The 25,840-nt window shown below is 38.0% G+C and overlaps 1 protein-coding gene across 2 annotated transcripts in view; it reads right to left on the bottom strand.

Annotated features, from left to right (window-relative positions):
* Positions 1-24,013, bottom strand: part of LOC127654403 (polyhomeotic-like protein 2) — a 43,798-nt gene extending 19,785 nt beyond the window's left edge. The window contains exons 1-5 of one of the 2 annotated variants that reach the window (XM_052141560.1): positions 23,912-24,013; positions 5,354-5,633; positions 2,235-2,393; positions 1,940-2,017; positions 1,497-1,658 (exon numbers count right to left, since the gene is read on the bottom strand). In XM_052141560.1, coding sequence (XP_051997520.1) covers positions 1,497-1,658; positions 1,940-2,017; positions 2,235-2,393; positions 5,354-5,572 — 618 coding nt within the window. In that variant the 5' untranslated portion in view covers positions 5,573-5,633; positions 23,912-24,013. Of the gene's footprint in view, positions 1-1,496; positions 1,659-1,939; positions 2,018-2,234; positions 2,394-3,307; positions 3,421-5,353; positions 5,634-23,911 lie in introns of those variants that run through there. The other variant, XM_052141561.1, reaches the window with a different exon arrangement.
* Positions 24,014-25,840: the final 1,827 nt, after the last annotated feature.

Raw genomic sequence — 25,840 nt, 5'->3', positions numbered from 1 at the left:
ACTTTGCATTTAGATGCATGCATTTTCACTAGTATGAGAATGCTGATCTAGAATCTCTGCTGGAAAATCAACTAAATCCTTGAAAAGATAAAGTACATAAGGAAACCCCAGAAACTGTATTTGTTTCTATTTTCACATTAACACATTAGGGCCCAAATAGCATATTTTCATTGTTGCCAGATATTTTATTTAAAGTTCATGACCTTTAAAAAACAAAACATTAAAACAAACAAACAAATAAAGACAAAAACAGGTTGTAAATGGTTTCTGGCTAGTCCGAGCCATTTTAGGTGGTTGACCAGTTGGGTCTGAGGCCAGTCTGTTAGACCATCTTGGTCATCCCAGTTATAGTTGGTAGAGTGACCTAGTTTAACTGTGCCAAGTTCAAAGACACAGCTTGAACTGGTTGACCATCTTGACTACCTGAAGCTTTATTCAGCAATAAAGACATTTTAAAGACCCTTTTTACAGACTGTGATGACATTTCTACCTTAAAGGGGTATTTCACCCAAAAATTATAATTCTCTCATCATTTACTCACACTTATGTTGTCTCAAACTCAAATGACTTTCTTTCTTCCGCGGAACACAAAGATATTATAATGGAGATATGATGTCTTTTCGCCCATACAATGCAAGTGAATGGTGACCAAACTTTCAAGCTCCAAAAACCAAATAAAGGCAGCAGTAAAGTAATCCATAAAGACTCCAGTGGTTTAATCCAGTGGTTCCCAGCCCTGGCCCTGGATTACCCCCAACACTGCATGTTTTGGATGTCTCTCTTATGTAACACACCTGATTCAACTCATCAGCTCATTAGAACAGGCTCCATGAGCAGAAATGGGTGTGTCAATTAAGGGAGACATCCAAAATGTGCAGTGTAAGGGTACTCCAGGACCAGGGTTGGGAACCACTGGTTTAATCCATGTCTTCTGTAGTGACCAAATCGGCTGTGGGCGAGAACAAAATGAAATATAACTCCTTTTTCACTTCTGAAAACATGGATTAAACCACTGGAGTCTTATGGATAACTTTTATGCTGCTTTTACATGCTTTTTGGAACTTGAAAGTTTGGTCAACATTTACATGCATTGTATGGACAAACAGACATCATATCAGACATTTACATAAAAATATCTTTGTTTGTGCTCCGTAGAAGAAAGTCATGTTGAGTTTGAGTTGGCAAAAGGTTGAGTAAAAGATGCGAGAATTATAATTTTAGGTGAACTTTTCCTTATATTTATCAGGGTAAATCTTTTCCTCAATTTGTCAGTTTTTCAATAAATTTGGTCTATTTCTATCTTCTGACCTCCATATTCAATCTTTCTCTTTTTTCACCACTTTTGATAAGCAGTGGAAATGTAACAGTAGATATTTTCTTTGTAGTTGGAACAAATGGGAACACAAAAATAAGTGTAAAAAGGATCCTGTGCAGATATAAATCAGTTTCACATACAGCATAAACAATTGTGTTTGTGGGTCTGCAGGGGCACTCACCATCTGTGCCCGCAGATACATCTGAGCTTGGCTGGCAGTCAGGGTGGAGCTGGAGGTGTTGCCTAGAAACACAGCTTGCTGGGAGATTCCAGAGGGGGCGGAGTTAACGCTCTGAGCACGACTGATCAACTGAGCAGCAGCAGGGGAGGTGGTTAAATTAATCTGTGAGAATAAGAAAAAGACGGGGGTGACACTTAGAAGCCTCAGTGGTCTGAATGTGATGTCACATGTAAAAACAGAATCACAACATAAAACATTGACTAACAGTAATGTTTTGGGGTTGCCTCAAACCCAGAAACTTCTGAACTTCCTTTCCTGAATTCAAGATGTTTAGCATTGTGACGTCTCTCATTTAATTTTCTAAAACTAAAGCTCTTTCTCCTTTTCTGCATTTATTTTAATCGTCTATCCCAGATCATTTTCATTAAAAAAAAAGAGCTTACTGTGGTTTGTGATGCTCCACCCTGAGTAGATGAGGTCCCATTCTGGTTTGAACTTTGCCTACCAGCTGCCAAACTGGCCTGAGAGGGAGAAAACATGACAGAAAGCGAAGTTGTAAATAATGCATCCATTTTAGTATATAGTGTGTTTGGGTGCAGTTGGTATGTTTATCCCTGCTGAAGTGGAGAGACCAATTTGGACCAGCATACATCCCCAGATTAGATGTTTTTAACAGGTAATTTCAATGGGCTTAGCTGTTTCAGCAGGGATGTGTGTGAAGTATGCATACTAAACCACCTGCTGCACTGCTGCTAGACTCTGTAGTTGTGCAGTGCTCAGGTGCTGCTGCTGCAGGGCTGCCGTTTGCAGCATCAGATGCTGCTGTTGAGCTGCATACATCTGCTGCAGGTAATGTGCCGCTGTGCTGGGCTGCCTGTGAAGTGCCTGCTGGATCACCTGCCATTCAAGCACACATGAAAGATATACAGAAATTGCTTTAATGTCTCGATTATTTCTCCTAGTCAGCATGTGATTAAAAGGAGAGGAAATTGAAAGTTTTGCTTAAGCTTCTCAGATTTTTCTCCCCATGAGAAATAGACTCTAGTATTCTCACATGGGTCTCCTCTGGAGTGTTAGAATAGATTTCAACGAAGTGCCAAACTACACTTTCAATACTCTGAGCATTTGTCTCCTCCTTGTGGTCTTGGATGAGAAGCAGTTTCCATCATATTCTTCTGTTGATTTTCACTTCCTGTTTCCTGTTTTGCTAATAATGTCTTGATGTCAAATATTATATAGGAACGTTAATAGATTGATATTATGTTTCTACAGGCTCATTATTATATGCACACTGATGCATGATGACACATTCCCAAAATGAAAAATGTGTTCGTAACTTTGCAACATTTTTAAATGTCAACATTAACCAAGATTAATAAAAGCTGCTGGTATGGTTTAATGAATGTCCATGTTAACTAATGTAGGCCTAGTTAAGTAATGTTAACAAATGGAACCTTACTGAAAAGTGTTACTGATATTTGCATAGGATAATAGTTTTTGTGGCATTTTATTCATTTTATGACCACCAAATAAATCACAAATAAGACTTGGTTAAAAGTACAATGTCGGTCTGATGTTAGATTTTACTCTAACATTCAAAACCTGTACACAAAATTAGATTTTGTATTTCCATTCTTTAAAACTACTGTTCGATAACAATCTTTGCAAGCCATGTTAACATAACATAAATGCAACACATAGGCCTACTGTGCCAATGACGAGCTTAAAAGCTGTAATGAAATATGAACCATGAGCTAGCATCTGAGAACAGCATAACAAAAGGCATTTGGACCAAACTCAAAACAAGATACCTCCACAAACAGGCTATCACAGCTCATAAGCAGACCATCAAAGCCATTCAAACAGCACATTCAGCATATAATCGATGTATAGAACAGCCCATTTCACTGCAATAACATCTCTGTCCAGCACTTCTTGTCTGCTTCCGTTTGTCTCACCCTTTATATCCTCGGTGAACTGCCCACAACCGCACAGTTGCTAGGCAACATGCATCCTAACCCATGGTTTTGTCTTAAGTAATATATATAGCATGAACTGAATGCTCCCTGTTTAACCCTTGTACGACCTTAATGACATTTTTGCCTTTTTTCATTTGTGTTTTCCGATCATTTTGGAGGTGTTAATGCCAACGACATAAATTTAGCCAAAGGTGTGTATTTTAGGGGTAATTTTGATATTTCAACCTCAGTTCCTATAATACATCTATAATACACTGTGTACAAAAAATGGTTACAGTCAGGACCTTAAGGACAAAAATGTCAATATTTGATCCCAGTGCATTAAAGCATAACATCAGGAATTCTATGATATAATGCTTTCAATCCGGAGCACTGGCTTCAAAATGTAAATGTGTCTATGGAGCAAATACATACTTTTTTCCTATTTCTGTTTGCTGTATTATAGAGCACTGCAGGCCAATTGAATAAATGATGCATGTGGGTGTGTTGGTATGGATGTTAGAGTGTTTTGTATGTGTGTATTGAGAAATTTGGGTGATTGTGTATGTGTAAAAAAACAACAGTGGCAAAAGTAGTTATGATCCAGACTGATGTTGGTTAAAAAAGTTAGTGAAAGTGGAAAATAATATTCATATATAATATTTTATGGTGGTTTATTGACGAGTTTTTTGTTGTTGTTGTTGTTGTTTTTTTTTTTAATCTGACTGCACAAAAAATAATAATGTATCAAAATCAATGTTGTTGCTAATCATTGATATATCCCAGACTGTGATAATCCACCCCAAAAAATCCCTTTAGCATTTTGTATACGGAAAATTATAAATTTTTTGTGTTTTTATTCCATTAAACACAACAATGGCGTCCAGCAGTGAGTTATTTAGACCAATCAGGAGGAAAGAATTCTTTAAAGGAATTCAAAGAAAATATTTCATGATTTTTTTACATTCACAACAAACAATCACAAATTATCCTCTGAAAATGACAGCAGAGGCCTGTCTTTGAAGCTTAGAAATCTTCACAGTTTTCCTCTCTAACTGCAGTTCCTTAACATACCAGCAGATGTCGGCACAGACTGTAATAATTAAACATTTAAAGGGATAGGTCCCCCAAAAATGAAAAATCTCTCATTACCCTAATGCCATCCCAGATGTGTATGACTTTCATTCTTCTGCTGAACTCAACTGAAGATATTAGAAAAATACCTCAGCTCTGTTGATCCATTCAATGCAAGTGAATGGTGGCCAAAACTTTAAAGCTCCAAAAAACTCCAAAAAGCACAGAGAGGAAACTATTCAACTCCAGTGTTTTAATCCATGTCTTCAGAAGAAATATGATCAGTGTGGGTGTGAAACAGATCAATATTTAATATGTTTTACTATAAATCTCCACTTTCACTTTCCCATTTCTTCTTCTTTTGTTTTTGCATGAGGGTGAATAAATGATGAGATAATTTAGGTGAACTGTCACTGTGGTTTGACAATTAAAAAGGCAGTGCTCATAAATATAAACATTAAAACACAATCCCTATGCTTTTAATAATTCAGTTGTTTATATAAATATAAGAACATTTAAAAGGTGCACTATGTATTTTGTATTAACACATACTGAAATGAATAGTTCTTTAGCCAGCTATGTTTTTCTGGGCTAGAAAAAGCAGTTTATTTCTACATTCTACAAATTTGATCAATCAAATTGGTTACCAAAAACTTGCTTTTGTGTGATGCTACGTCCACGCCAATAAGCTTCACTATAAAGCCCACGATTGTTGTGGTTACCGCCAGAGAAACATAGAAAAAAAACATAGTGCACCTGTAAGAATGTTTTCTTTCATGGCTCTTTTAAGAGTTCATGTTTACTGGTCATGTGTGGGATCTGCACCTGTACAGTCTGTCGGTCAGGTATGCCGCTGTATACTGATATCTGTGGAATGGCTTGTCTTCCACTGCTCGTACTGCTCGTGCTGGAGGAGCTGACAGTGCTGGCAGTGGAGGCATTGGTGCTGCCTATGGAGTTTGTGGTGGTGGTGGTGGTACTGGTGCTAGTACTGCTGCTGCTGCTACTGGTACTGGAGGCAGGTGTGTTCTGCTCACTCTCCATTGTGCCTCCCCGATGCCTGACCTTTGAACCTCGACCACCCCGCTGCCACACTCGGCGCAAGCTGAGAGAGAGAAAGAGAATAAGAATTTTAAATGGCCTGTTACCTTCCCTTAAAAATATCTGCTGTGGCGGTAGCATGGTACATTGATGGTATCAAATGGTACTACCTTGGTGCTTTGATATGTAACATGGTACTGAATGATTACCATATTAATTCACCATGGTATTAATAAGCAACTTTGAAGTATACAATTCCACAAAAAGCATGCCTTTAAATACATGGCATTATAGCAGTACCATGTCAAAAAACAAAACGAAAAACAAGGTGTTACCAACTTTTGACCTAATACCATGGTATTCGTTTAAATATTATGTAAATACAATGGTACATTAATATGTTAATCATTGTGTGACACAGTATATGTTAAAGTACCATATGATTCCATCACTGTACCATGGTACCAACACTGTACTTTTTATGATAGGCTACACAGCCGAAGAGCAAAAGACAAGTGTATTGAAGAAAAGTTGAGCTGGTGGCCTGTGATATTAACACCATTTTATACATACATGGACCAAGGTTGAAAAATGATATCATAATTGTATTACAGTTCCTCCCAAGATCGTGGAGACTAAATTTGTGTATTACATTTAAGTTAGTAACCACAAAATAAAAAAGCTATAGAATATGGATAAGACCTGGGGTTTTTAAACTGTTTGATGCCAAGGACCCTCATATATGATGATCCTTTTGCAAGGGAGCCCATGTAAGAAATATAGTAAGCGTGATACTATAAAGACACACGTTGCTTGCCAAATTTTATAATTAGCTTTTAAATGGTCATTGTATTAATGCCAAAAGAGATTCTTAAAGTGTAATATGGAATATATGTTCTTAATATATTTCAAGTTGTTTTTCTACACACTGCTAGAGTAATTTTAGATGTGTAAACCTGATTTGTATAGCACATAAAAGCAGCTTTACAAAATATAGTAATTTAAAATCCTTCAGAAATACTTTTGCCCATAATATATTGAACCACAGTATATGCAGATTTGTTTTTATTTCTTACTGTGGCTGTCAGCAGAATACAATTAGAATAAAACAATATCATGATTTCAGAGTGAAATGATAATAATGTAAAATAATGTCAACAATTTTTACACTTTACACACATTATTTTCTCTGAAATTTTCTCTGGGGCCCCCCTAGCACACACTTGTGGCCCTTTGGGGGTCCCCGGAAACCACTGGATTAGACAGTGAACCTGTTTACATGCAAACCAATATGCGGATAAATCCCCAAAACAAGCTTCTTTATAAAATCAGACAATGCAAATAAATAAATAAAAACCTATTTACATTCATCAGATTACTGTAGGCTTTTGACGCCAAAACATAAACACTTGCACACATTGGATAAGCCTGTCAGGACGCTGGTAAAGATGTTTACATGCAACGAAAATTCAGAGTAATGGGCAAAAATCAACCCATGTCGAATGCTTAAACTTTTATCATATTAACTATGGACTATGGTTCCATTAAATTTGACAACCAATGTCATTATAGGATTGCCTTATAATTCAAAACATAACAAACATCTTTCTGTAAATTAATGCCATGCTTCATATTTTCTTATCTAATGCAATGAAATAAATAAATAAAAACCTATTTACATTCATCAGATTACTGTCGGCTTTTGACGCCAAAACATAAACACTTGCACACATTGGATAAGCCTGTCAGGACGCTGATAAAGATGTTTACATGCAACGAAAATTCAGAGTAATGGGCAAAAATCAACCCATGTCGAATGCTTAAACTTTTATCATATTAACTATGGACTATGGTTCCATTAAATTTGACAACCAATGTCATTATAGGATTGCCTTATAATTCAAAACATAACAAACATCTTTCTGTAAATTAATGCCATGCTTCATATTTTCTTATCTAATGCAATGACATTTATACTTTTTGGAGCCAATGCTTTTCTTCAGGAATTGAGTTAAATGTAACTGTAGATGTAATGTATCACCAGAGAATCATATTTATTTATGTTATCCCATCATGCTAACATTAAACCATGTAATTATAGCTAATAAATGGAAAATAGGTGCCCATCCATCTAAACATGATCACTTGAGTCGCCATTGGGAGGCCCAACTGCGCTGTTGTTAAAATACCTTCTCTCCTTCCCACTTCCCATTTCATTCTCCCTCTTTTGGGGTTTGCTATTCAGGGGGAAAAAGTGGTAATGGGATTGAGATGGGACAGAATGGGGTGTGGGGTGGGGGGTCTAAAGGGAAGTGTGGCATGATTTCAATTATACTCATTTAATTACTCGCACACATGGTCGAGAGCCACTAACCCCACACACACGTCACCCCCTCCTCGGCAACCCCGATTTGCCTCGTCTTTACCCTCAACAAACCATTATGTCTGACCCCCCCTCCACTCTTTACCCCCTTTGTAGATCTGCTATTATGCCAAGAGATGGTGTAATATCCATGATCCCTCCCCCAAAAGCCATTTCCTGCACTACAGAGAACTAATGGAGTTTGGGCATTGTAATTAGATAATCTAAATATAAGTCCTGAGCCTCATTAATATGCATTAATGGATGGACCATAGGGACATCTGTGTGAGAACATCGTAACACAGTTAGAATAGTATTAAATGTTGTATAAAAGCATAAAAAAAGCTTGCTTTTGCATAAGTTTTTTGGGGTATATTTAAAGTGTTTGGTACATTTGTTAAGTCTGTGTTTGTAATGAAACAGTATAGCTTATGGCATACTACATAGTGCACAGTATACAATGTATGCTGCCTACTTTTAAAAAAGAAATAGTATATGAAGCAGTATATGCAGGATGTAATGAGATATGTTTCAAACTGCAGTATGCTACATTGATCATGTTTACATGCACACCGACAACATGTAAGGTCATGTAAACACTATAAATGGGTTTCCTTTATCAGAGTAAACAGCTTAAGAAAATGGCATCCATGGCTTAAGCAAAAAAGTAATTGGCACACATCGATTTTACCCATTACCACGATTTACAACCAAAGTTTTCTTGCGTTGTTTTATTTTTGGTAAGTGTATTTTCTGGTAGCCATCAGCATTTGCATATAAATGCGCTCATTGTTGTCATATGACCTCATTACTTTGAATGTTTAATTCAGCATGACTTCCAGTTATCAACTTGAAAATAAAAATATTTATTTAGCAAATGTAATAAAGTTTTGTGCAAAAGAAATGTACTTTTGGCAGTACGATTACATAATTAGGTAAGGAGATTTTCTAAAAATTGCAGTTGATATTGTGGCTGGTTTGTAATATTGCAAACAGAAGTTCAAGTGTGCTTCAGTTGTATACTGCACATTTTGGCAAATATATAGTAGGTCGTCTGAGAATTCAAAATATACATCACATTTGCATACTGTTCAAAGTATGCATGCTACATACTTAAGACACTGTCCAAGTAGTATGTTAGTATGCCATTTCAAACATATCTGTTACTGTTTTACATCTGAAATACCGCTAATAGTCACGCAACATACAGTATCTCAAAGCTTGCATAAAAGGTCAGGACATACACACTATGTTTTTGCTCCCGTCACATACAAAGAACCTCTCTTTGACCCATTACAACCATCTCAAATGTTTTGAACTGTGTTCCATAATAATAAACAGAGCATGTTATGGCATAAATACATCATGAGGCACCATACATCCAACATCAAAGCCATAATGGTTCATATTTAGCACTTGAGTGGGTATGCTAATGAGAGGAAAGCTGTTATGTTGAATCCAAGGAACGGGCCCCTCTGATCCTAACCAGCCATATGCAACCAGCCAATGAGATGTTCTCTACCTCATGCAGTTTAAAAACAATTCTATTAAATGCACAGTTTTTTTTAATAATGCAAACATTTTTTATCTATCAGTGTAATTTCAGATGCAAAACAATCTAAAGGGTCATGCCAAGAGAGACAGATAGAGAAGGCAATAGGTAAACATGGTCCTACTTAGAGTTATGATGGTGTAAATAGAACCAGTACACATGGACAGGGAGAGTTGATGTAAAAATGAAAATTCTGGAATCATTTACTTACCCTAATGTTGTTGCAAACCCATATGACTTTCTTTCTTCTGTGGAATGCAGAAGGAAACATTGAGTAGAATGTTAGCCTCAGTCATCATTCACTTTCATTGCATCTTTTTTCCATACCATGACAGTGACTGGTGACAGAGGCTAACATTCAGCCTGACATTTCTGGTTTTGCTTTAAGGAGGATAGAAAGTCATATAGGTTTGCAACAAAACAAAAGCTGAGTAAATGATGACAGAATTGTCATATTTGGGTGAACTCTACCTTTAAGAAACATCCCGGTAATTTCTCAGACAAAGCCCAGCTCCTACCTTTTCTGAGGGGCCGTACGAGCTCCGGTCGGCCCCGTAGTGTGCCCCATCCCTTAGACCCCAAAGCTTCTTTGTCTAGTGTGTGTGTGTGCACCCAAACCTCCCTGATAACCACTAGTATCCACCGTCCTTGTCGCCACGCACAGACACTCTCTCTGTCTCTCCCTCTCTATCTCTCTCTCAACACACTCATGCAAGCCCCCCCAGTTCTTTGGTTTCCTAGCAACAGCCAACTGGGGGTGCCTTTTAGAGCCCCATTGCAGAGCTGCATGCTGATAGGACAATTGGCTCTCCTCTAATGAGGGTGATGGTAATGATTTTTATCCCCCTCTATAAGCAGCACCAATCCCCCCTTCAGAATATTCACTGGTGTTGGCTTGTATTGCCAAAACAGAAGGAAAAATCCTATGGTGAGCATACTAGATGGACATGTTAATCTTTACAAAGATGTTTAAATTATTTCAGAAATAAAAACTTAAATTATTATGTTCCATGATCTCATTATAAGTGGTGCTCGCTGAGCCAAACATCATTATTGCTCATCCTAAGGGTTAGGGATTTGAACAAACCCCTATACCCATGTATTAAACGTATGCATGTAACTTTTCCTGCACTGTTTGTGCTACAGACATAAATTATACCTCAAATCATGTTGTTGAGAAGGGGTGCGATTTTACTTTTCTAAGCAATCTTACTTAAAATGTTTGCCTGGCAGATGATAAAATGGGTGAAAAAATTCCATAAACTTTATTAACATTACATTGAACTTACATTAAACTTACATTGAGTGTTCTGAGTCATATCTGGGGACAAAAATATCATAAAAGCCTGGGAGTGGGCTCTTTTGTCTTGGGAAAACCTACCATCCAAAATTCTGTGCCAACCACCAAGCAGTAGCCTAACAACCACCCAGAATACCCTAGAAACTGCATAGCAGCACATTAATTATTCAGAATTCACAAGTACCACTCGCATTTTATTTTATTTACCATACTTCTTATAATTCTTCCATTGAAAATTTTGGTGCATACAATGATGACTTTTCCTCAGTGGAAGATAAAATGGGCAACAAATAAATCCCATACACAGAAAATGAAGGAGGTTGCCCATTTTATCGTCATGCAAAACTTGTATGCTGATTTATTTAAGGACCAAAATATCATAGAGACTTGGAGTGGGCTCATTTGACTTGGACCAGTAAGCAATCACCCAAAAGACCTTAGAAACCACCTAGCAAACACCCTGAAAACTCTAGAAACCACCAAAACCACAACACTCTAGAAACCCCTGTGCAACTTCTCACAATGCACATCCTAGAAACCACCTAGCAATCACTCCGAACAGCCTAGCAACCACCTACAACAAAACTAGAAACCAACTAGCAACCATCCAGAACACTCTGAAAACCTCCTAACAATCACTCACAATACCCAAGAAACCCCCTTGCAACCACCCAGAACAGCTTAGAAACCAACCAGAACACCTTAGAAACCACCTAGCAACCACCCAGAACACCATAGAAACCACCAACATGACCCTAGAAACTACCTTGCAACCACTCAAAACTCCCTAGAAACAACATAGCAACAAGAAACCACCTTGCAACCACACAAAACACTCTAGAAGAAATCGCCTATACCACCCGCGACATCTTAGAAAACCCCTTGCAACCACCAACAACACCCTAGAAGCCACCCAGCAAACACCCACAGCACCCTAGGAACCACCACGAACACCCAAGGAACCACCTAGCAATCACTCACAACACACTAAAAACCACCTACAACAAGAAACCACCTAACAACCATCCAGCACACTCTAGGAACCACCTTGTAACCACCAGAACACCATAGAAACCACATAGCAACCACCTGAACACCCTAAAAACCACCTAGCAACCACCCAGAACACAATAGAAACCACCCACAAGACCCTAGAAACCACCTAGCATCCACCAGACACCCTCGAAACCATCTAGCAACCACCAGCAACATCCTAGAGACTCCCTTGCAACCACCAACAACACTCTAGAAGCCACCTAGCAACCACCAAAATGCCATAGAAACCTCCTAGCAACCACCCACAACACCACAGACACAACCAAGCAGCATCCAAAACACCCAAGCTGACTTTTGCATTGATGTGCACCACTCACATTTTAAGAAAATTTAAGAATCTAGTTATAATTATTGTTTTGTTTTTTTAATTAAAGCCAACAGAAAAGACACACCAAGGCCAGATGTGGTAAATTGAGAATTCACTGCAGTTAACCGTCTCACTTGATTAAGTGTTGTGCGCTGACAAGGCACCCTCTTAATGATCAGTGATTAGAGCATCACTTAGCAAAGGGCAAATACCCACGACTGTGTTGGCCATTACAATCAAACCTTACACTTATGAAAATTGTTCACATGCAGCTAGTATGTAAAAAAAAAAACACACACATTACAGAAGGTAAGAATAGCATTTTGGGAACTGCTTATAATATAGTTAATCTAAAAACTCTCTGTCATCAAACTCATATTGTTCCAAACCCATTTGACTTTCTTTTCTCCATGAAAAATAAAAGATGTTAGCGAGTATGTTAGCCTCTGTCACCTTTCGCTTTCTCTGCATCTTTTTTCCATTCAATGAAAGTGAATGTTGACTGAGGCTGTCATTCTATCAATCATCTCCTTTTAAATTTCACAGAAGAAAGGAAGTCATATGGGTTCAAAACAATGTGAGGGTGTCAATTAAAGAAATGTAATTTTTGATTGAACTATCCCTTTGTACCAGGACATCAATCCATAACAACACATTATTTGGGAAATTTCTAAAAGATCTTTCTAAATTGAAAATATAAATACAAGGGACAATCCAGACCTCTCATGAAAGGAGGACCACTCTCATGAAAGTAAATTGAGGCACTTATATGTGTAAAATCTGATCGTGGCTGAGTTATTCTGAAATATATTCCTTCATCTGTATTTGCTCATATAATATATTGATTGCACCAGGCGGGCATGAACATCATTGATTGCAATCTGCTTATTAGCATATAGATTAGCTTTTGATGGGGTAGAGTAAAGGTGGAACAAAATAAACAGAGTAGGTTAGAGAAGGAGTGATGAGGATGACTCAAGGAATGGAAGGTGAAAATAGCATGAAGAGATGGAATGGATGGGAAGGACAGGTAGATTGACACTAAAACATTTGTATATGTCAACACTTTTTTTTGCCGTTTGGGTATTCTAGTCTAATTGTATCCGATTTGAGTAAGTTAAAAATTCACTTGCTGAATGTGGTACACCTAATAAGAAAATAAAAAGAGTTGACCAAGAGGATAAAAAGAGAAAAACAGGTGTAGAACAATAGAAACGGGAATATGGATGTGGCCATATACAACAGTTAATCAGAGATGATCGAAAGAGAGTATAAAAAGAATGATGAGCATGGAAAAGGCATGGACAGTAGGAGGATGAGGCAGTAAACCTGGCTGGGATGGGGGTGCTGCTGTCTGTCTTGTCTGGGTCTGATCCATATTAGTTACTCACTCATCCACTCAGCATGAAATGAGTGGGGGGCAGGGAAATGTGGCGGGGGTGTACCGTCACCGGGAGCGACAGAGGGGGCAGGAAGAGAGCATTGAGAGATTGAGGAATGTTGATTTCATGGTGTCTCTCACATCATAAAATTTGGACTCAATTAAAGAATTGAATCGACTGCTGTAAAGGTTCCATTAAACCCCTGTCTGTCAATGTTACATATCCTGTATGAAGGCTTTTGATGTTGATGTTGTTATTAAGGTAACAATGCTAACACAGTTAGACAATTCTGAAGAAAAAGTGGATAACTAATTATTTTGAAACCTGCTGATTATATGATTATATTAGAAAAAGCATATAATCTAATATAATTGATAAAAAAATGATATTACCTGCTGTTAATATAATTCTAATCACACTGACACCAATAATGACAATTAGAAACCAATAAGGTCACTGTCATTGAACCAATATGGACATGGGTATCATAAATCCCTTGAAGAAAAACAACAAAAAGTTGGAGCTAAAATCATATTTTCACACAGCTTAGTCTGCCAAAGAGACAAACGTCTTCTGTTGAAAGTTGCAAAAATAAGAAAAAATGGTGTCCAATCCTATGAATCTACATTGCATTCTTTATGGGCTAAACAACAAATTAGAGGCATATAACACTTGCTGATTGGTTCTACTTGACTAATGGCAGCCCACGACAGTAGAAAATCTCAGCTTAAAACCCTTCACCTTTATTCCATCTCTCGCTGTTTTTGTCCTCCTCTGAGACTCAGTTAATTGATGTCCCCTTTGCACCCCATTCTGTGGCAGTAGAGCCGCTCCGGCCCCAGACAGACATTCCCAAGTGACTCAGTGTCCCCGAGCAGAGCTGCAGCATCAATGCAGCTGAGATGGATTAACTCTCCCTGAGAAGGCTGTGAATATAGTACACTAATTATGACCACTAAGATAGGTTACTGAGGGGCCCCTCATACTTATTAATGGGAAGGAAGATATTAATGATATAATGAGCACCACTGGAACCCTAGACCAAAAAAAAAAAAATACATAAATAAAAATGATATGGACTTGCTTGTTAGGTGTAAATGGGTTCGTTCTTTTGTATGGCTATGGGCTGGGTCATGATTATTTGCAATGATTTACAAAAATGAATCATCATTGTGAATATCATGATCATTTTAATACATGTTTGATTTAGCCATTAAGTTTCTTCGATTTAGTTCGATTTATTTCCGTGCAATCAGTTCAAACTGTCCGTTTCAACAAATAGAAAAAATCTATTATTTATTCAATTAAAAAGTTGTCAGGAAAGTCTCTGCATAGTACTTTACATTATTAAAACATTTTAGTAAAAATATGCATAGATAAATATTGCTAGTATATAAAGTCTATGAATTGTTATATTGGGGCATACAAATTTTAATGATTACATTTAGTAAAATATTGTGGGAAAACAAGCTGTATTCTAACTTTATTATTTATATAAATATATTATATATAATAAAAATAGTATAATATAAATAACTATAATATAATTTAAAATGTAATATTACTGTTTATATTTGCATTAAACATTTAAGGGATAGTTCACCCAAAAATGAAAATTCACTCTTCATTTACTCACCCTCATGCCATCCCAGATGTGTCTGACTTTCTTTCTTCTTCAGAACACAAACAAAGATTTTCAGAAACATATTTCAGCTCTGTAGGTCCATACAAGGCAAGTGAATGGTGATCACACCTTTGTAGCTCCAAAAAAAATCACATAAAGGATACATAGAAGTAATCCACACTACTCCAGGGGTTAAAAAAGGACTTAAATATTGATCTGTTTCTGACCCACACATATTATATTGCTTCTGAAAATATGGATTTACTGTAAACACTGGAGTCATATGGATTACTTTTATGATTTCCTCATGTCTGATCACCATTCACTTGCATTGTATGGATCTAAAGAGCTGAGATATTTTTCTAAAAATATTTGTTTGTGTTTTGCTAAAGATCAAAAGTCATTCACTTCTGGGATGGCATGAGGGTGAGTAAATGATGAGAGAATTTTCATTTTTGGGTGAACTATCCCTTTAATCTCTGATTGGGGAAAAAAAAAATATGGACACATAAAGATATGTTTTGTCAAAAGGCTGAAAATATTGAGATATCTTTTTTAGCTATAGCATATATATATATATATATATATATATATATATATATATATATATATATATATATATATATGAGAGTGGAGAATGTAAACATCAGGACAGGAAGACATGCGAACGACAGTGAATCTGGGTGCATTTACAATAGCATTAAGTTACATTTAGACTTCAACAATAAGGTTGAATAAAATGGTAGTTCAGATTTGTTCTTGACCAGGGCAAGTTGCCTTACATTTCCACCACCACCACATAAAATTATTAAAAGATATGTAATTTTTGTTTTAAATAATGTATTAATCCCCACAGGGGAAATTTCTTCACACCATATTTTAATACTGTATGTGTCAGAAAGAAATTAATTGATATTTAAAAAAAAAAAAGTTACAACAATTTACAATATTTAGGTTTTCAAGCAATAATAATGCTGTTAAATTGCGAGAATGATTTGTAATAATCCTGGAATTAGCTGTAAGACTGGTTCAGTACATAAATATATGCCATTATTTTCCCAGCAAAGTTTGTTTATAAATGTATGGTTGTCATTACATTACAGTGGGAGTCTTTCAACATTATTTGTACTTCAGACCTTATGAAGCTCGAAAATCTAGCTTCATACTGTAAATGTGACCCATATTTGGTTTTCAACCACTGAAAATGGGTAAAATTAATCAATTTGTGAATGGAGCCTCATTGAGAGTCCCATATCTCTGTGATTTACGTGAAAGTGACCCCCAGTTTTGGATTCACACGTTTGGATAAAGACCTACCGATCTCTGTATGAAAATAAAATAATGATGCTACCCCCTCTCTAAGAATGTTTTTTTTTTTTTTATTGTAGTTTTGCTCCAAAATCATAGGCAAATTTGGTCATTTTGACCCCCCTCTGGTTGATTTGATATGGAATAACCATATAATGTTCAGTTCATTACAGAAAACCAAATGCTTGTAGGTTGCAAACCAATATTTTGTAAGTTTACAAAGCATAAAAACATGTACATAATTAACAAACATATTGTATGACATAGTGACAACACAGCATTAGTCAGACAGGGCAAGTGACAGTTCTGTCAGTGGGCCCAAAACACTCTCCCACTGGCCTCGTGACATCAGGCTATCCTTATTGTTGAAACCTATACTTCTTTAATTAGGCTACACTATGGGAGATTTAATCTATGAGGACAGTTTGGACTGACTAGGCCAAGGTTCCCCAATTAATTTCACCAAGGGCCAAATTCCGTCAACAATACAAAGCCAAGGGCCACGCCTGTGCTGATTAGAGTGGCTAAAAGAAGCTATTCTGAAAAGCTGAAAACAAGTTCTCAGCTAACGACCCCGCATCAGTGTGGAGAGACCACTGTAGGACATTGCCAACTACAAGACACCATCCCCCAACTCTGTAGGTAATCAACAACTGGCTGAAGATCTGAATGTGTTTTACTGTAGATTTGAAAAGCCCAGTCTCACACCACACACCCACTCCAACCTTCACATCACACATACCTTTGCACATCCTGTAACCCCTCTCCTCCCCTCTCCTGGTACTCAACCTGCACTTAGGATCTGTGAAGAGGATGTGTGCCAGGTATTCTGGAAACAGAAGACAAGGAAAGCACAGGGCCAAGATGGTTTTTCACCCACTTGTCTAAAATCCTGTGCTGATCAGCTGGTCCCCATCTTCACACAGATTTTCAACAAATCACTGGAGCCGTGTGAAGTTCCCTGCTGCTTCAAATACTTCACCATCATCCCCGTCCCAAAGAAACCCAAAATTACAGGACAATTTGAAGTAATTTGAGAGACTGGTGTTGGCCCATCTGAAGGAAATCACTGAACCCTTTTTGCATCCTCTGCAGTTTGCTTATCGAGGGCTGTGGATGATGCAGTCAACATGGGACTGCATTATATACTTCAACGTCTAGACAGACCCAGGGACTTATGCGAGGATACTACTTGTTGACTTCAGTTCGGCTTTTAATGCCATCAACCCTGCTCTCCTATCCCACCTCTATCTGTCAGTGGATCACCAGTTTTCTGACAGACAGGCAGCAGCTAGTGAGAATGGGGAAATTCACCTCCAGCACATGTACAATCAGTACTGGCGCCCCCAGGGATGTGAACCCCCTCTTCCCACTACTCTTCTCCCTCTACCCAAATTAATGCACTGCCAAGGACCCTCTGTTAAGCTACTAAAGTTTGCAGATGACACTACAGCCATCAGCCTCATTCAAGATAATTAGCGGTCACTGGGTTGAGGAATGTTGAAAATCCCAACACCAGGCTGCAGAAGCAGGAAGCACACCAGGCTGCAGAAGCAGGAAGCAATCTCCAATGGTGTTTGCGTCGAAGTTGCGCAAGTGGCAGTCCATTAAGAGTGGGTTTGTAGGATGAGTGTGTGCATTGTGGAATGACTCTGCCCACCGTATCCTCTGTGGAAGACCAGCTGACACGCAGCAATACTGGAAGGCAACCACACACCCGACATGCGGGCAACCAACAGATACACTAGACAGGACCAACTAGGCAGAGAAAGTGAGGTTAGAACGCAACATCAAACAACAATCTAACCAAAATACTGAGAACATGATGGGCTTAAGAAGGGAGAGAATTAGGTGAGAACAGGTATTGCTTGGCAGCAATCAGTGTTCCCGTGGAAATGCCGATCATGCATGCCACTTGTGCCTGTGAGACATGAGGGAGAGAAAGTGACAAAACATACAAAACAAACTGACAAACTCACCAGAGCCATGATAAACATATTGTATCACTTATTTCTTTTTTAAACACAGAGTTCAAATTAAACTGTGAAGCTGCATTTGTAGATTAATCCAAAGACATTTCAGTTTTCCAGGCAGCTTCTTTTAAAGTCCCACATCTGATGCTAATATTTGGAACTCTGAATACAATGTGGCCTGCCAAAACAATTACAGTAGTTGTGCTGACAAATTGAAATGGCACTGCTTTCCAAGCACATGTCCCTGTCTGTGACACAAAACAAGTTATTTATGGAAAGTTTTTGAAAAATACAGCGTGTGCTCTTTGAGGATGAAATCTTCTGTCAGAGTGTCAGAATGCTACAAAGCAGAACACTTCTGTGGCGAAAGTGGAGAATGTAAACATCAGGACAGGAAAACACTTCTGTCACTGAGACAGTCCTTTAAGAACATCATGTGGAACGACACTGAATCTGGGTGCATTTACAGTAACATTAAGTTACATTTATACTAAATAAATGGTAGTTGAAATTTGTTCTTGACCAGGGCAAGTTGCCTTACATTTCCACTAGTCTTTCCACAAAGATATTTGTAATTTGTAATATGTGATTTTTGTTTGAAATAATTTATAAATCCCCACAGGGGGCATTTGTTGTGGACTTTAGGTGGAACACCACAGCATTAACCCCACTCACCATTCTGAACAACACTGTGGCTGAGGTGGAGTCATTCAGGTTCCTGGGCACTACCATCTCACAGGACCTGAAGTGGGAGATCCACATAGACTTTTGAAAAAGGCCCAGCAGAGGTTGTACTTCCTTCACTAGCTGAGGAAGCTCAACTTGCCACAGGCGCTACTGATACATTTCTACTCAGCAGTCATTGAGTCTGTCCTCTGCACTTCTATAACTGTCTGGTTTTGTTCAGCTACCAAGTCAGACATCAGAAGACTTCAAATGATACAGTAGTTCGGACTGCTGAGAGGATTATTTGGTGCTCCCCAACCCACCCTGCTAGAACTGTACACATTCAGAGTGATGAAAAGGGCTGGTAAAATCACTCTTGACCCCCTTCACCCAGCACACTTGTTTTTGGAACTGTTGCTCTATGGCCGGTGCTACAGCGCACTGAGCACCAGAACAGCCAGACACAGGAACTGTTTTTTTTCCCCTCCATCTGCCTCATGAACAGTTAAAACTGACCCCAAATACTTTCCTTTTTGTAAGTACAACCATGTGGCGGCTGTGGCTCAGGTGGTAGAGTGGGTGTGCTGCCATTTGCAAGGTTGGTGGTTCGATTCCCGGCCCACACGACTCCACATGCCGAAGTGCATTCAAACTATATAAGTGCAGCCCATTTACCATGTGCAATATTCAGTCCATACATTCCTACTTATATCTATATTTCATTTATATTGTTTAACATATTCTACCTTACTGGCGACCTGTCCAGGGTGTCCCCCGCCTTTCGCCCAATGTTAGCTGGGATAGGCTCCAGCCCCCCGCGACCCTGTACACAGGATAAGCGGTTGACGATGGATGGATGGATGGATATTCTACCTTTTTTTCAATACATTACATCACCTGCACATAACTGTATATAAAATATTTGAACAACATTATTGCTCTATTGTATATTTCACTTTTTATTTATCTGTTATATCTTATTTTTTATGTCACTATATGTACATATTTTAAATGTATATGTTTCTATGTATACATGTTTGCATTCTCTTTGCACTGGAAGTTTCTATCACCATGACAAATTCCTTGTGTGTGTAAGCACACTTGGCAATATATCTCATTCTGATTCGGATTCTGAACATAAATATTCTGATTCCTTTATGTTATTTTTCTAATTATTAGTAGCCTGTTTTATTTATTCAAACAATTATGAACATTTTGTTTGTATACAGATACACAAAACTACACAACTGCCTGTTGAAAAAAAAAAAATGTATGATCAATATGGATCTCCATGTCCTCCATGCGAGTCAACTGTTCCTGCTCATCTCCAAATGGGATCTACTCCCTGCATTATCCCTAAATCCAGATTAAATTATTAGCATTAATATTGTTATTGAGCCAAGACCATAAGACCATGAGCCAAGTTTTCTTAAATATAATATTTAATATAATGCATTGCATTTTTTTTTTACTGTACTATACATGATATTCTTAATGTGCACTATTCCATGATTTACAGGGTTTTTCCCTCATTTAAAATTTGTTGGCAGTCACACAAACAAAATTTCAGGCCATATTTTAAAGCAAATGTTATGATATATAGAGGCGAGAGCAAGATGAATAAGCTCTACGTATGCTTCTCATGTGATACGTCGATGTGCTCGGGGTAATTGAAGACTGGTATCACTTGCATGTCGCACGATCCACCGAGAATCTCTTGCGCAAGTGATGCACTCTTCTCTATCCTATTATTGTGTACTGGAGCACGCAGGTGCACATACGTCAGCCAGGCTCTCCTCGATATGCTAGGCTAGGCTTACACTTTTAGGCAAGTGAACTCAAATTTACACACTGATTGATCTGTATTTGACTCTGGGTTAAAATTGAGACACTTGAAGCCTTAATTCCTTCTTGAAATCTGCACATTAGGCTTCCAGTGCAATTAACCTTCAATCACTCTCCCAAGAATTCTGGGTTATTGCACAAAGGAAGGAGTTGGTTTATTTAATAAAAGCGCTTTAACAGGCAGCCTGAAAAAAATCTGCTAGATTAAAGAATGGATAATTGGTAAAAGACCAATTATTTTACAGACTGTGTGTATTCACTGATACTTGGAAATGCAAGCATCACTATTATACATACACAAGTTAGGTATTGGAACAAACCCCTAACCCTGAGTATAAACTTTGGCACATAACTCGTCCCACACATTTTGTGCTACAGACATGACATCTCAAATCATTGTTGAGGAAAGGTATTCATAAGGTGATATTACTTTTCTAAGCAATCTGACTTACAATTTTTGCCAGGTAGACAATAAAACAACTGAAAAAAATCCCATTGAAGGAAGGCCCCAAGCCATATCTAGGGACCATAATATCATTAAGACTTGGGAGGTGAGCACTTTTGACTTGGCCTAGTAAGCAAACACATAGCAACCATATGAACTACTTAGTGTTGCCCTAGCAACCACCCAGAACACCCTAGCAACCCCAATGCAATGGCCTGGTGACCACCCATTGTGGCATTGAGTTTTGTGTGGTCAAGCATATTTCAAGAATTCAAGAAATATATTTTTTTATTTGTTGCTCTAAATCTGTATTGGCAGGTTTTAGTCTCTTTCAATAATAGATTCTTAAACTTTTACATGTGGCCCCACCAATCTTGAGGCTTCAGAATATCCAGTCACAACTTGGAATTAAAAAAATCTGACCAATCAGGTAATAAAGCAAATAAGGGGGTTATATTTTCCTACAGGAAATCTTTTTTTGGCAGGGGGTGATACAATATACAATATATGGGTGTTTCCAGGTGTTGATTTTTATTTAAACAGATTGAACGTCTATAAATATAAATAGGGCTATCCATTGCACAATAGTCTTTATCTCTTCATATATATTTCTCAACACAACTTTAGTAAAGTGTGAGTGGCAGGTTAAATGAAAGGGGGACAATGGGCAATGAACGCACCATGGACTCCTCTGACGAATAACATGGCATGTTCTGAAATTCGAAACAATTTTTCTTTATGATGGTACGCGCACCGCCGCCACTTGCCATCTGCTGGTGTAAAAAAAAAAAGTCTGCTCAAAATTCTGCAGCTGCACGGAGCGCATCTTGCATAGTTTTCCATTAAATTCGACCTAAAGGACATAAATAATTTTCTCTAGCCATCACTGGATGATATACTGTGTATATGTGCCTTTTTGTGGTCTGACAGCTTGAATGAAACATATTCAAGGCTACACACAAGAGAAATTGCATAATAAACGTTGCCATTTCTAGTTCAGTTTATACAGTTAAACCAGTTTCTTAAATTATCCTGTAAACTCATTGTGGCAGGGCGGAGGGCGGGGCCGAGTCGTGATTATACACACCCAGCCCCGCCCTCCGCCCTGTCACACTCATCAATGGCACTTTGTTCTTTCTTGAAGAAGTACAAAAACCTCCTTTAGATTTTTGTGTATGACTTTACAACTTTGGACTGCCATCTTGCACCACATCGACACGTCCTGTGTACATGACCTGTGCCTCGTTCTAACCCCCGACATGGCGCTTCTTGTGTGTTGTGATGTTATATCACCTCCTTGTGGTCTCCCAAAATGATTACGCCACACTACATTAAACGAAAGGCTAACCGACAGTGAATTGGGAAGCACACAAATTAAGACTTCTAATTTAAATGTCAGCTAATGTTAATATATTGATGCCTCAAAAATGTGTTGAGAAAATAATGTGCTTATCAATAACAGATGTTTTGATGTCCATATATTAGTAAGTAAGGACTATAAATGGAGCAAAAGCTTTGCCCTAATTCTTACAATGATTTACTACAGGATGTGCAAAACTGATCGATTTATGGCAACAAATGACCTGAACACACCCTATAAGTTATCAATGCACACAGGACCAAACTCAAGGAAAGTGAATTTGTTTTAAAGGAAGATAGCCTGAAGCAAGTGGCAGCATCATAATGAATTAGAGTGGAACTTCCGTGTTTTGGAGTCTGCAGATCAGATCATTCTGGATTTAACAAAGTGCATACGATTTTGTTACGAGATCTGGTTTGGAGGGTCTTGTTCTTCTCCATTTTATCCAGATGTGTTGTTATTTGGCTTGAATAACCAACTTGGAACTACTAAAGACAAGCACACTTTAAACGCACGCACGCAATCATCCAATTGCACTGTGGTCTGGCGCACTCATTCACATGGTATCCATTCTGTTTAATCTGGTCTAATGTGGGTCACACGGAATGCCAAGGGTACAATGACCAGATCCTGACCCCAGACTCTACCCTCATAGGCATTTCACACACATAGATGCACAAAAATGTACTTGGCTTCAAGGAAACCGTCCTTCAAAGGAATATCATTCAGAAAGTCCATTATCAAGGCCTGCCTTGTAACCACAAAATACTTTATCCTTTTTTAAGTATGAGAATATTGCTATTGTCCTACAGATTTGAAGTTTTAAAAACAATGTTTTGTGCTGTAGAATTCACATTCTATATGCAAAACCCCTCTCTATATACACAGACATGCTAAAGAATACCAGGTTTTGTGGTTTAAATAGGATTTCTATGTAAATACAAAGGCATTTTGCATACACAAGTTTGCCAACAGCAGGCCAGGTCTGCCATACACACATTGTAGTTCCTCGAACTGTCAAATTTGTGCTGGCTTCTTTTAAACAGATCTGGAAGCATGCAGTAAGAAAATAAACACATTCACTCTGCCTAATTCCTTCCTTCCTACATTTAAAAGCACAAGAAAGAAGGGATTTCACAACAAGCACATAAATTATGCCTACCTTAAGCTTTGGCTTTTCTTTTCTTTTACTAGGATTGGATTTCGTCCTCCTTTCCTTGCTATCCTACACCATTTTTGGGTTGTGTTTGTGCTGTTAGCTTTCCCGCAGACCAGAGAAAGAGAAAGTGGGGGGAATCTAGGTATTAGCATTCCAAAGGTCACATGTGACATGACTTAAGCCAATCACAGCATGATGTGTGTGGCCATGCCCCTCCCCCTTCTTCCTAAATACCTCCCCTGCTTCTTGTTCTGTCAGTTCTATCAGCACCATGGCAACACAAAGGGCTTTAATGCCTCTATGAGATCTCATGGCACCTTGTTTGAAATGCATTCTTAAAAAGTTTACTAATGAAATTAACAAAAGCAAGCAAGGAGGGTATAACTAATACCATCAATAATGATCTGATTGCATTAAAAATGTGTCAAATAAGTTGTGAAAGTATAGGCCTATGTCAAATGCATAGCTAATGTAGTTCTTGACTTCTAAAAAAAGTACTATAATAATGAATATGCAATCATATGATCAAAATAAATATTATGTATATATATATATATATATATATATATATATATATATATATATATATATATATAACGATTTACATGACTAGATAATAACGGCTTATTTTATACCGGATATGCCTTGCGTTGCTTAATTCTGATTGAGTGATTTCCCTTTTTTGGAACATTTGCTTTTGCAATTCATTTAGTTATAATCTCAATTATTTGTAACAACTACTGGTTAATGTCTTTTGGACAGTTTTCTATAGTGTTGGATGGGTTCTGTTTAGGCAATCAAAGGGTTTCAATATATGCAAATATATTCAAATAATGGGGCATGAAGATCACAGTAAAACACAGTCCTGAGGGCTCTGTGGGGTTGAAAGGCTAATTCTGAGTGTGTTGATTGGTTCAGAGGTTGATTGCCCTACATGTCTTTGGGGGAGGTGGAAGACACTGGCATGACTCTAGCATGTCCGTGTTTGTGTGTATGCATGTCTTTTATGAATAGAAAATAGATTACATTATGTACCCAGATAGAGAAACTTTCTCTTGTAAAAAAAGGAGCGACCAGAACCATTTTTATAGACCTGCAGCCATTTGCAATAAACCTGTTAAATAAAGAAATCCTTGAGTAATAATACAAAGTTATAAAGTTATAATTAAGGGGTTTCCTAACCTAAGGTGTTTGTTGCAACTGGGTTAAGTCTTTAAGAGGGCTTAGGCCAGTATCAACCACCCAGGACACCCTAACAACCATTTAACAAAGACCTAGAAACAATCTAGAACATCCTAGCAACCATCTATAAATGCCCTCACAACCACACAGACCACCCTAGGTAACAGCACACTAGCAACCACCCAAAACATCCTAGCAACCATCTATCATTTCCCCAGCAACCACCCAGACCACCCTAGGTAACAGCGCACCAGCAACCACCCAAAACATCCTAGCAACCATCTATCATTTCCCCAGCAACCACCCAGACCACCCTAGGTAACAGCGCACTAGCAACCACCCAAAACATCCTAGCAACCTTCTATCATTTTCCCAGCAACCACCCAGAACACCCTAGTAACCTTTAAGCAACATCCTAGCAACCACCCAGAACACCCAAGCAACCACCTAGCAACACCCTAACAACAACTTAGAACACCCAGGCAAACATAGCAATTCCGTGGTAACCAACCAAAACCAACCTTTTTGCTTTTGCATAGGCAAGAAACACTCACATATTTTCAATGATTGTGATATAGATACTGTAAGGGCACAGCAGGTGGGCTAAAAATTTCCACTAAAATTAGATTATAAAAGCATGTCAAGTTTGTATATGCAAGTCTTTCCTTTTGTATTGCACACACAGTCTTTATGTATTTGGTAGCAACAGTATTTTGTATCATATTATTGTTTCATTTTTCAAGTCGGACT

This window comes from Xyrauchen texanus, chromosome 13, assembly GCF_025860055.1.
Source record: "Xyrauchen texanus isolate HMW12.3.18 chromosome 13, RBS_HiC_50CHRs, whole genome shotgun sequence".
Taxonomy (NCBI): domain Eukaryota; kingdom Metazoa; phylum Chordata; class Actinopteri; order Cypriniformes; family Catostomidae; genus Xyrauchen; species Xyrauchen texanus.
The sequence above is the reverse complement of the archived record's forward strand: the minus strand, read 5'-3'. Positions and strand labels throughout refer to the sequence as shown.